Source organism: Calonectris borealis, chromosome 9 (genome assembly GCF_964195595.1).
Source record: "Calonectris borealis chromosome 9, bCalBor7.hap1.2, whole genome shotgun sequence".
Classification (NCBI taxonomy): domain Eukaryota; kingdom Metazoa; phylum Chordata; class Aves; order Procellariiformes; family Procellariidae; genus Calonectris; species Calonectris borealis.
In genome coordinates, this window is record NC_134320.1 from 25,033,746 (window position 1) to 25,046,936 (window position 13,191).

The window sequence follows — 13,191 nt, forward strand, 5'->3', positions numbered from 1 at the left end:
CTGGAGATTTGGATAACTTTAAATGGTGGAAAACAGACAGTACTGCTACCCTGTTTTCTTCAGGTATCACCCCAAAAATACAAAACCAGTTGATGAAGTTGGATAGCCTCCTTGCACGGTTTCTGGGCTTGCCTTGCAGAGGCTCTCCTTCACTTGTACGAAGCCATCAGCGCCTCTCATCCCTGCTGCTGGCACGCACCAGAGAGGCAAAAAAGGCTCTGATCCCTGATCCAGAAAAGTGTCCTGCACTCGCCGAATCTGACATCTCCCAGGATCAGACCCAAACGATGACTTTTCACCAAAACCTCTATGCCTTCGAGGGTATCAGTGTGCAGAACAAGATGCAGTGCTGCGGGAGGACACGTCCCTGGGGACCGAAGGGAGGAGTGAAACCATCTCGACCTCAGTGGTGAACTTGGTTGACAGTATCTGACCCATTCTCAGCCCTTTTCTTCCCATCTGAGGGCTTCCAGCTTCCCGACGCGGTTCTCACAGACACCATTTCTCCCAGGACTTTTCAACAGTGTTCATTTTTGTCATCGCTTGGACCCCATCCACATTGAAACCACAAGAAAGTGCAGGAGCTCAGTCCCATCACAGTCAAAAGTTTGTTCTGCAAATGAGGCTTGGTTGCCAAGTTAAAGATTCAGCCCATCCTACACAGCTCTGGCTCAGTTTTGGGAGCAGAAGTAAATATTTCCACAATACAGACCAGAACTACATCATAACCAAGCCAAAGGAAAAACCAGCTCATAACCAGGTCCCCTGACTGGTTACTAGTGGTTCGTGTGAGGTTTTTGAAGTATGTGTGCAAAGTTCTTGTTAGGCTTACTGAGAAGACAAAGGAGTTCTCCAGTGAAAATTCTGGTAAGAAAGCAGAAATTTTCGGAGAAGAAAATTTTTATTATTCTATTGGGTGGATACAAACTTTTTTTAGCTTCTCTGTAGGACAATCCTGATTATCAAAGTACTTTCCTGAAGAATAAGATAACAAATGATATATTAAAGCTATTTTATGAAGTTCCACAACTGAATCTACAAATAACCGTGGGACTTTCCTCCTTTCTTCATGATGAGTGCAAGGGAAAGAAGCAATAGAAAGGTTTAAATTATTAGACATCTTCCTGCTTCAAAATTTTCCTCCCCGTGCCTTTCCTCTGTAAGAGGAGGGATTATTCATTTACAGTATTTAAAATCCTTTTTTGCACGCAGAGTCAGGAACACGTGAAACTGGAGACCAAAACATTCAGACTAGAAGTCAACGGCCACCAAAAGCATCGCGGAGCACAGGGAAATGATGGGCACTAAGACTCAATAGGGTGCCCAGAAGCTTTGATTTCATGCAGCCCCCGTGGACTGTTCTCCCCAAAATGAAGTTTCAGCTTTAAAAGAAGAGGGAATTTGCAAAGTCAGGTGCTCATATCGGCGCCCCTGAGCAGAGACTCTGGCAGAGCCGATCGTTCTGAACTCATTTATTTTGCAAACCAGTGTGGTCTCTTTTTACCACAAGGAACTGCTTCTGTGAAGATCCTGTTGAGCCCCAACAGCTTCAGAAAGAGGCGGTTTTAGTACTAATAGAATCAGGGCAAAATCCACATGCTGAATTGTGTTCAGCCTCTACAGTCCACACACAACATGAGATTTTTTTTTGGTGGGTTTTTTTTTTTTGTTTGTTTGTTTGCCTGTTTGTTTTTGGAAAATTCGGACAAGTTTGTATACAGAAAGGAAGGTTACATCTCTGGCACAAAGAGATGCCGAATGTCAAGTCCTCACTTCTATATCGCCGAGGCATCATGACACTCAACAAAACAGTTTAATTTATTTTAAACATAGGCAATACACCTTTGCTAAACCTCTTTCTTGGAAACCTAAAATATCTTAGGCAGACACTCAAAAAAACCACCCCAAAATAAAAAAAAATCACCAAATACAACCTTAAGCTGAGGCAGAGTTTACCTGGCAGATTTCATCCCAGATTAATATAATTCATTTTCAAGCAATTGAAAAAACACAGTCTTGTAATGGAAAACTTCAACAAAAGGCATTACTGTCCATATCGCCCATAATTAGATAGCAGCGTATAAAATGCACTGCATGGACGGCTTAAGATCAATTCAAATCCCATGATGTCAAAATTAGTCCTCAATATCCGCCAGCACATTGCCTGCAATCTGATTAGTTGAACGCGAGCGCTGTCCTTCCAGCTGCTAGAGCTGGCGAGTCCCAGGAACCGGGCAAGGGGAATATTAAACACCCAACAAGGATGGGCAGTGGTGAGCCAGCGTCTCCAACCCATGGTTGCCCGGCTCTGAGCAGCTTTGGAGCGGCGTGGCCGAAGTCCAGTCTTAAAATCAAAATGAAGTTTCATCATTTAGCCAAGAGAAAAGGAGGTTACCCTTTGCGCCGTTAACTGACCTTGCTCTTTTACTTACAGGCAAAGGAGACCTCAGAGGCTTTGGCATCTTCACCAGCATGAGGAGTAAATCAACCCGGCATAAAGCTCTAATGGCTGCGGCCCAAGAGAATAAATAGGTTTTTTTTTCTCATGCGAGTAGAGGGGGACACAGAAGGCCGTTGATGAAGAGCTGCATTTCTTAATTGAATTTAATGAAATACGTAGGAACAAGGCTTCCCGTCCCTAATGCAGTCTAAGGAGCAGGACGGGCCAAGGTGACACATTGCTATGCCGTGGCTCAGCTTAAGGGCAGTAAAAGTGGGCTGTGACCAAGAAGCAAACATCATAGCTGTTCAGCAGCACCTTTTCTGCTCTGCGGTATGGCTATATGGCTCTGGCTTTGCATTTATTTCATGGTCAGCTCATTAACCTACAGCCACCGAGTATTACCACCACCACCATCTCCAAGCGGTGGGAGACGGAAAGCCAAGCGTTCCTATGGGGGGCCACGAGGAGGCAAAAAGGACTGCAATGGTGGGATGTTTGCAGAAATATCTAAAAAATGGAAAGATTCACCAGCATTGATCCTCCTGTAAATCAAAAGAGCAGGGGATTTTGCAGGAGAAGCCCTCTCAGAAGACACGCTGTGTTGCGTGGTGGGGCAAACGAGGGAAAAATACTATGAAGAGCAAGCGCAGGGCTGATTATAACATGGCGTATGGCTGGAGAACAGAATTGTTTCAATACAAGTATAAATTCTCTCTATTTTCTAAATTAAACCAATTTTTTATTGCAGAAATCTGCAACCTATGGATTAAAGAATCTTACTAAAGTGTTCACTAACATGAAAGTTGGCTCCTTGTGGAGCTCTTTGGACCCCAGCTCTACAGCCCAGTCCTGCAGACAGCAGTCGTATTTGCAAAAGGAAGTGTAGACCATGACATCATCCTAAAGTGAAACTAGGAAGTTGAGAGGCTAAAACCTGAAAATCTTTTAAAAAGCCCCCATATTTGCTAGATTTTGCAAATAGGCTCAGTGATCTCCATACGTAATGCTATGTGGCTAAAGACAATAATTTAATTTCCCATGAAATTTAGTAAACAATTTCTCAGAAGAGCCAATTTTATATATGCATACACACAAACATACAAAAATACCTCATTAGCGTAAAGATTGTGGGATAATGCATACTTGTGAAAATCTAGGAAGTTGACTTTTTTTTAAAAAAAAACACACAACTTTTCAAAGAATTAGTTAAAAAACCTATTTTGTCACGCTCAAATAACAAAATAGTCCCAGCTCCGATTTTTCCACTTTGCGCATTTGTAACCTGTCACTTCAGAATTGATAATTAGATGAGATACACCAGAAACAGAGATACAGCATTTCATCTCTTAATGTTGCACAAAAATAAAAAGCAGAGATTCATCATATGGTAGGAGTCAGCTCTGCTATTTAAAAACTGATGCTTATAATGTTTGACAAGCTGTAGTTTGTGGGGCCGTGGGGGGAGTGAGTGAGCGGCTGCGGGGTGCTTAGTTGCCAGCTGGGATTTAAACCACGACACAAGTGCCAACAGCAGTTAAAAAAAAAAAAAAGATGATTATTTACCAAAAATCGTTCCCTTTTTTGGCATCTTTGGAAAGGAATGTGACCTATCTAAAATTGTACCCTGGTAGGTCATCCTACGTTCCCAGAGGAAGCCGCGTTAACGCTGAAGGAGGCTGCGAAGAGGGACGGTGAGGCAGGCTGTACGTACGCTGCTCGCAGGTCTCTCCCAGCCAGCCGGGGAGGCAGCGGCACCTTCCCAGGACGTGGTCGCAGCCGGCAGCATTCTTGCACTTGCACACCTGGTGGCAGTCAAGCCCAAAGAATCCATCTGGACAAGCTGAAAATGCAAAACAGCCTTTTTTAGCCGAGTTCCCGTTTTCTTTTTTTGTATAAACTCCAGCTCAGAGATCTGAACACAGGGGCCCGCGCTGCTCATCTTTTCATGGATGCTTTGTCACACGTCACCCTGTGACTACGCTGAAGAGCCAACGCCGCTTCAAGGGTTAAGCCTGCACAATTCTGCTACACGCATCTCAGACAAACGTGACCCATTTTACACAAGCAAGAGATTTCCGCATAGAAAAACACATATCAAAAAGCCAAACAACAGGAGAGAGAATGGATCTGGATTGACACAAGCCAGTACTTGTGCTTCTGTAATGGCCAGAGGAAAAAAGGGAAATAATTCAACATAATGCAAAACTATGGGGCCGTTCCTGATTATCTCCCTGTCTTTTGAAATGCAAAACTTACACTCCCATTTACTCTCCTGACACCTTTCTGAAGACTTTTTAACAGTGAACAGAAGTCACAGCGTTGTAGTTCAGTGCTGAAATGAAATCCTGGCAAAGAGAACCAGTAGAGAAAAGCAAGACAAATGAAATGTAGCAAGACAACTCCAGACAGCTTAAGGAGCTCAATACCCGCATCTAGGACACGTAACGAAGAGCAGGCCCATGGATTCGATTTACATCTGTATCAGTGCTGACAGCAGTGAAAATAAGCCATCGGTGCCTGTCAGCGGGCCACATCGTACCCAAAATGCTGCATTACAAGAACATTGAGGCTGCTATGCAGAGTTAAAAAAAAATTAGGAATTATGTTGTCCATGTAGCCTTAATTTAACCTCTTTGTCTGCATATATATGTGTGTGTGTTTAGATTATATAAGGACATGTATAATGATGTTATACTAAATGATAATCAATCTGTAGATACACAGTTGTATGCCATTCCACAGTATCCCCGAACCACTCAGTCTCGGGAGTGATGGTGCTCATTAAATGAGCAGTTATTCAATAGAACTTAGCTCTTCGTCCTCCTTGTTCAATATAAACTTATATTTAAAACCCTATCACACTTCTACCATGAAATCAGAATGACTGGCTTCCCAATTACCATCACGTACACTACCCAACGACCCTCCACACTAATTTCACAGCTCTCTACCGGGTCGGAATAACACCATTATCCATCTTCCACTGTTGGACTCTGCTGTCCCTTTTCTTGCCCTGTCTCTTCTTCAAGCCCAGGCTCTCTGTCCCAGTCTACTGGCTGCTCTCCCCTTCATCCTGTCCAGACTGCAGCTTCTTCTCTGGCATATGAAAGATTTCACCACTTACACCACTTTCCCAGTATGCGCTGTCTCAGAAAAACAGAGAAGTGCCTCATACCGTTATAAAACACCAACGCGTCCGTCCGCCTCTGTTCAGTTCGTACCAGGGAGAGAGCTGTTACCAAGTTGTAAGGAAGAGACATCAGCGTGTGGTTTCAATCTCTACGTCCTTATTTATTATGCTCCAGTAGGGTGTATGGCACAGCATACAAGGACTTCTACTTAACCCTACGTGACTTCAAAGGCTGACAAAGTTTTTCTTTGTTTAATGCAGGGACTACGCAGCGTTGTCAGCTCTTCCTAGACATGCACAGTATTTATTTTTCCCTTTTATCATATTAAAACAGAACTACCGCTAGTATCGTAAGAACTATCTTATGATAATGATTCACTGCTGAAATCCTGAAGAGAAGGCAACTCGGTCTGTCCTGCAGTAGTGCTGATCTAGACAGCACTTCAAACGCAAACTTTGAGTGCTGCGCTTCACAAGGGCTATACGTTGCTGTTATTAATGCGTCAATTAATAAAGACACTGTAGAAAAAATCCAAGATTCCTGCTGCCTCCAATTTGTGGGCTAACTGTGTGGCATTTTGGGATATTCAGTCAGATTAAGCAGCGAACTGGATAATTCTTCTTTTGGCCTGATCCCGTAACTGGACACGTGCCTTGGGTCACACAACGCATACCAGAGCGGTGGGGAACGAAATTAAACAAAATTATGTTGCAGTGAAGACAATCGCAACCTTCAAAGCGGGAGCAGCAGACGCTCAGCACTTCACAGAATTAAACCAATTATACCAATTGCCTTCCCAAGCGGGAGCAGAGCCACCCCGGTGCAGGGCAGGGCGACCCGGCTCGCTTGGCACGGCGCACTCGTAACAGAGCTGCGAGCAGGGAGGGCGAACGCGGGCACGCCTGGGTTCCTCTTGGGTTTGCTGCTGGGCAGCTGGGCTCCTGACATCAGACATGGCCCATGCTTCCTGCATGTCAGATGTTAGCATTTATTTGAAGAAAGCATTGATACATTTAGCTATTTATTACAAGAAAGATAGGTTTTGGGGTGGTTTTTTTTTTTTTTTCCCCTTGCCTGTTTATCTGTAAGTGCATTAAAACCAAAGCCCTGCAGCAGTGGGTGATGACAGTAGGCATCTTTTCTGGAGAAAATACTACTTACATTATCTATGGTTTAACAGGATAGAGAAAGAAAGGACTTACAAAGCCACCTTTTGCTATGATCACTGCCTTTGCACAGTCCAGGAACACAGAGGCATTAATTGCTGCTTCAGTTCAGGAACAGCCAGAACCCCACATGCGCCTCAGGTACCTTCTCCCCAGGCACGTAACATTCTACTCTCAGATAGGAAAGATATCTAGAGGCACTGCTAGTAGCATCACTCTCAAGGAATCACTGAAAATGATTCATTTTCCTCTGGTAATGCTAGACCTTGTGAAGAACCGTACAGCGTTTCTTAAAGTGTTCTAGTTGTATCGCTTGCTGCTTTCAAGAAAATGCAAAGGAAGCCTTTCCTAGGTTGTTCAGATGGCCTGCAAACATTTCTTAGTGGATTACTTTGTCTTCGGGCTTATTTGCAAATGCTAGCTACTTTGCAACTGAAACAGTTCTGCTCCTTTTGCAGCTCTTTTGAAAGGGTTACAAGATTCACAAGGTTCATTTTTCCAATGGACTGAGAAGAGCTGAAAGATGGAGCAGGCATGTACCACCTTCAGAAATGTCTGATTTTCTTTCAGAAAGTGGCTCGATAGCTTTATTCTTACCCGTTATTATTATATGTGATCATACCACTACTGGAGAGGCAGCAGTATGTCTGAATGATACCTGACGGAGATGAAGAACAGCTGATTGAAGCTGACTCAGAGCAGAGCAGAACTGAGATGCTGACGGACAGACAAAAGTACTTTGAAGAGTGCGAGGTCTCTTGGCAGCACCCTGTGGCTGAGGGCACAGAAGTTCAGTCAACTCCCGAATAATTCTCAGCAAGGTCTCACTAAATGGCAACCTGGAGCAACAGTATCTCCTGCTGCTGGTTAGCCTGCAACTGGCCCACGCTGGTGGATGATGACGTGGCTTTAGTTGTTACCTATATTACTGACAGGCGATATATGTAGGTACATACCAATTTGCACTGAATATTGCCAGTATCTTCTGAGCCACCACGCTGTCCTCACTCTTCATACTCTTTTCAGAGAACACTGGATCACATATAAGGTCTTGGGTCGTACCTCCAAAATACTTGATTCTGGCAAATTCAAAGGTTTGCCTTGATTCAGTTAAAATTGAGATATGACTGAAGCATCGCCTCCGCCTCAAACACCACGGCACGCTCAAGCACGATGGTGCTCTTCCCTGAGGTTGGCTGCCTTGCCAAGGGGTGAACACTGGTTACTGGTTAAGATACGCAGCACGTTTGCTGGTAACACAAATGCTCGAAATGACAAATAGAAGCTCGCTTGACCATAGTGCCATAAACCCTCCAAGAGCTTTCTACAGTTGCTAGTGCACATCCACAGGGGCAGAGTAAGCTGGATAAGCCTGGTCAACTTCACCATAAAGAGATACTATAAAAGCCCAATGATGAGAATTAGCCAGGGCTAAGATTACATTAACAACACTAATAAATGATAAGAAGAGATTATAGAAATTTGTGGCCAGTAAAGAACTTGGAAATGGCTACTGAAGTCATGTTTTGCAACAGGGACTGGCATGTAAATCTATGAAGCCCTAAGGTAGCAAATTAATGAAAAGGAACAGCAGTACTTTCTGAAAAAAGAAAACCAATCCCAAAAAAGGCCAAAGGCAAATTTTGGGACTTCTGCAATTTCAGCTTGAATCTGGATCCCATGCTGCCACAATGCAAAATACCAGAAGCAACAACTGTAGGCTCAAACGGGCTCATTATGCAGGGGTGGTATTAATATTAATTATTAATATTAATCAATATTAGATTTTGTAAGGTACTGTCTCCTCCCAGGACTCCGAACTTAGAAGGCTGCAAAAGTTTCAGTTTCAACATTTCTGTGATGATGCAAAAGTCCTTCCCAGCCCTGGGATGAAGCATTGGCAGTATGTGAGAAGTCCAAGGCAACTCAGCTGCGCCGGGTCTCAATCTCTACGTTCTTGTCTGCAAGGCGCAGAGCTTGGCCAACGTGGGTGGATTGCCAAAAGGACGGCAAAAAGCACATCCCTGCCAGAAGGAAACCCTGCCAGTCCCCGAGTCACTAAAAACAGAAGTGCTACAGCTCCTCTGAGAAAAGGTGCCAAGAAGGTTCTACCAAGGGCAAACCACCCACACGTTTTCCTCCCTCTTCATCTTTCGGAAGCTGCCAAACCATTCTGGCTGAAACTTTCTATGTGCAAAGGTAACACCGGTCAGCTCGGAGCAAACACCCTGCCTGCTTGAGAGAAAACATGTAGAAAACAGGGTCTTACGAACGGCAAGCGCTAAATTCGACTCTCCCCTCCACAATCTTCTTTCAGGAATTTAAAAAGACAAAAATGTCCAACATGACTGATTTGGAAGCTGAGACTTGCATTTTTTTTTCCAACAGACATCACCCAGGCTTCTCCATATTCCTCACACCTACTTTGGCGAGGGATATTTATCCCTTTTGTCCCCATTTTGATTCCTGCTAGAATGAACAGATTTACAGCACAACACAGATAACTGTATTCCTTTTCCAGTAAAAAATAATAATTAAAAAATAGGATAGACTTAACAAAAACAGAGTTCAACTAAATCATTTTAAAAAGGGACATAGTGGAGACACCATAAATCATGAGGCACGCTTTGCAGCAGAACCTTGACAAGACTATTTACTTTGTATAATAATTGCTGGTAAGAACGAGAGGGGAACAAGAAGCAATATCTGAACTCCAGTCAGCGGGGTGCTTTGCTACGTTACCGGTAAGGCTGTGGAGCATCTCCCTTCCCATCAGAGGGCAGCAGCTGCCTGCGAGTGCTGCCGCTTCCCTCTATCGTAGCTGGAACGCTACCTTCAGAAACATGCTGATAAAGCTGCTTTCTACGCAAAATAATTGTTCCTTTGGTTTAATGATCATCATTTGTAGAATCTTCAATCATTTGCACTTAAATAACCTTCATGATGTCTGACTATGTGCTGCTTCTGTTGTAGTCAAGACTGTATTTTTTATGACCTGCACAATGATGCAGCATGACAGCAACCCTCCTTAGACAACGTCCCAGACTGACTCACAAACGTATCTGAGGAATCCAGTCCAACCTTTCCAACACTTTACCAAATGATCAGGTAATAGAAAATGATCTGTTGGATTTATTAAAGTTAAAAGTATATCTGTTCTTAAAGAGTTCCTTTGGGAAGACGCACAGATCTATGTTTTCCCTCTAAAACGTTCAGAGATGCACTAGGAACAAGCAAAAGCAATGCAGGACAAGCACCTTTCTGCTCAGTGTTACAACAGTAAGACTCTGCTTACAAAGAGCCTTCATAAAGATGTGATACAGCAGGGGTCTTCACCACGCATCTAATTTTAACCACATCGAAACACGTGCCCAATGCTAGGCACACGGCGAAACGCTTTGCTGAGTTAGGATGGAAGTGCACATTTCAGTATCGTTTTCCAGTTAAGTTCAATGGTTTATTTAGATCAGGTGCTGTAAATTGTAAAACCAGCTCCCTGGTGATCTGGAAAAAAAAAACACCACCTAACCCATCTGCATAAACCCGAAAGGGACCAGAGGGAGCAGCAGTACCTCTTCCACAAAAGGTTCCTGTCCAGCCCGCCGTGCAAGTACAGGCTCCGCTCACGTGGTCGCAGGCAGCGCCGTTCTGGCACTGACAGCTGGACTCGCAGCTCGGGCCAAAGCTCCCCTCGGGGCATCCTGCAGCGGAGGAATCAAAACCAGATGACGGGTCAATTCTGGAGCAGATCAGGGATCAACGGGGAATTTTTAGATACATGGGAATTCTTACTACTAGCAAAAGAAGAATCAAGGCGTAACGGTAAGGCCCTAAAACTGATGCGATTAAGTATTCTCCTTGGGGTCCGGGTAAGTTGGGCTGTTTTTAGTAAGGTCTATTTTAGAAAAACGCCAGGGTGTTGAAAGACTAATTTCTGCACAGAAAACTACGTATCACCCGATAGTTGCAAAGCCTGCGACTCCACAGGTTCCGCTGGATGACACTGTGCACACTGGTCTGGCATTTCCTATGTGCGCATCTCCTCTGGGACTTCATCGGCCAGGAGGGGGGAAGCTCCCAGCTTCTGCGCCTCCTTTTTGAGGCCCTATCCTCTCCTTTCCCACAAATCCTCCTTCCCCAGAAAGCTGGGGAAAATATGAAATGTGGTGGCTTCCTTCGGAAAGCTCCAAACCGAAAGCTGCATGCTTCACTTTCAGGCTCCGCTTTGAAAAAATCAAGTGAAAACATTACATCTGCGGGACAGATTACCAATTACATTTCCAGAGTGGTTAACGTAAGGAGTTTTAAAAGATTTGCATAGTACTCACTACCGGAAGAAAGAAAACAATACTTGAGAATGAAAATAATTTCTTCCAGGATTATAGGAAAATCAATTAAGAATAGGGCCAGTTGCCTAATTCACATTAGGTATTTTGGACAGGCTGAAACAGAGAGATATACTTGGCTAAACACAATATTGCAGGGCCTCCACTCATGTTTGAAGGTCTTGTGAACTCCCCTCTAAAATGAATTAGGTAAATTATTGCCAGATCTCTTTTAAAAAAGTGTAGGATTTTAGCATTTACATCAACAAAGTGATTTTCAGGCAACCTGGAAAGAATCACAAAGAACAGAAACCAGCGAGGATTCTTCAAAGACTCTGTGTCTGGAATAAAGTGGTGGGTTTGGTGCCGAAGGTGGGCAGCGAGAGGGGCTGGCGTGAATTCGGTCGTTCCTGCAGCTTAGTGACTCTCTACGAACCGAAGCCAGCCCCTGGGTCTCTTATAAAGGCTATAGGTTGGGATGGGGGACAGAAGGATAGCAAGGTACGTTAAGTATTTCTTTGCTTTCAATCATCTGTGTCGGAAACTGGGCCATTGTTTAAATGTGGAGTCGTTCAAACGTGGAGTCGTTCAAATGGATGTGTTGCGCTTACAGGTGAAATTCAGTCCCAGGGTTGAATCGGTGCAATTTGCATCACCTCCTGTTCCCAGCGCTGCAGATCATCGTGCATCACGCCTCCTACACCAGCTCAACGAGTAAATACATTGAAGTGTACTTGTGCCTTAAAAGCCTGATCCTCTTCAGTGTTTACTTTTCACTTGAAATGTCAGAGTCCAGAGAATCCATGCAAGGAGAACAGTATTCCAGCGCGGTAATAGGTGTGGGGCTCTCAGCTGGGCTTTCTTCAAACCTACAGCATTTAGCCTGGAGCTGACGCTTTCAAGGTGACGGCAGCGGGTCAGTACACTTCACAAATGATTTCGCAGTCCACAGCACAGAGAATCTGCCCCCCTGCTTGAGCAGGCGCAGGCTGCCGCGGCCGAGATGCATCCACCCCGCCGGGGAAGCTGAGCTGCCTGCGAAGCCGCAGAGGGAAAGAGCCCGACCTGCAGCAAGAGGCTAGAGATCCACGGGAGCAGAGGAGCTCTCCAGGGATGGTAAAGATCTCACCTCCAAGGCAGCATTAAAATGCTTAGGGAAGAATTATGGCTTTCATAATCGTGCACACACACACACATATATATGCATTTTTTTATACATATATTTACATACACGCACACACACACAATTAAAGTGGGGTAAAAAGCAGACTGAATAAAACAGAAAACCCACAGATGGAACGTTAGGGGTTGCCAGATGTTTTGTAGGTGGCGATGGCTTCACTGATCACCTTGCCAGAGAAGACGACAGCCAGCTATTTGGCTACTTTCCGTCTGCAGAAATGCTGTTTTGAGAAAGGTCAAGAGCGAAAGAGCAGTGGAGCTGGCAGCTCCTTCTCTGGGAGCTGGTCTTCCCACTAACTGTCCTTCCACTCCCTCTGTGCCAACAGCAACAAGAGCCGTAAGATCAACTTTCCAGGGTTTTTGTTTTAGATCACCGTTCCAGATTAATTGTTTTGACATTTCTGTGTGACATCAGCAGTTAATTCTGCCTACGCTACTGAGACTCTGGTAGCTACATCTGTGCTACTGTAAGATTGTTAAACTAATAGATAAAATATTTATTTTATTTAACAACATCAATATAATCAATAATAATAATAATAGCAGCTTAACTATGCAATTTATTGCCACAAGATGAAGTGCATACCAAATGTTTGCATGGAATCAAAAAGGAAATAGGCGCATTAATTGGAAAAAAAAAAATCAAGTTGTATTAAATATAGAGATATTGCTTCTGTCTCAAGAATCTCCTGAGTGACAAATTGATGAAACCTGGGGAAATGTATCAGGAATTATCTATATGCCTGTTTTTATCCTCTTAAGGCATCTGCTATTGACCTCTGTTAGAGACAGGTTAATGGAGATCATGGGCCTCTGGTAAGACCATTGCACCTTGTTGTTAATAAATAGAGGACCCTAAATCTTCCTGATTTTGCTTCTGTTATGTACATGAGAAGCATTTCTATATGCTGGCCTTAAAAAAAAATTTATGAAGAAAAAATGCG

General features: G+C 43.9%; 1 protein-coding gene across 1 annotated transcript in view; it reads right to left on the minus strand.

The window, feature by feature from the left end:
* The window catches only part of LOC142085620 (uncharacterized), a 198,335-nt gene that overhangs the window by 20,021 nt on the left and 165,123 nt on the right, over positions 1–13,191 (minus strand). Inside the window, exons 23-24 of the mRNA XM_075157683.1 lie at positions 10,313–10,441; positions 4,155–4,283 (exon numbers count right to left, since the gene is read on the minus strand). Coding sequence (XP_075013784.1) covers positions 4,155–4,283; positions 10,313–10,441 — 258 coding nt within the window. The remainder of the gene's footprint in view (positions 1–4,154; positions 4,284–10,312; positions 10,442–13,191) is intronic.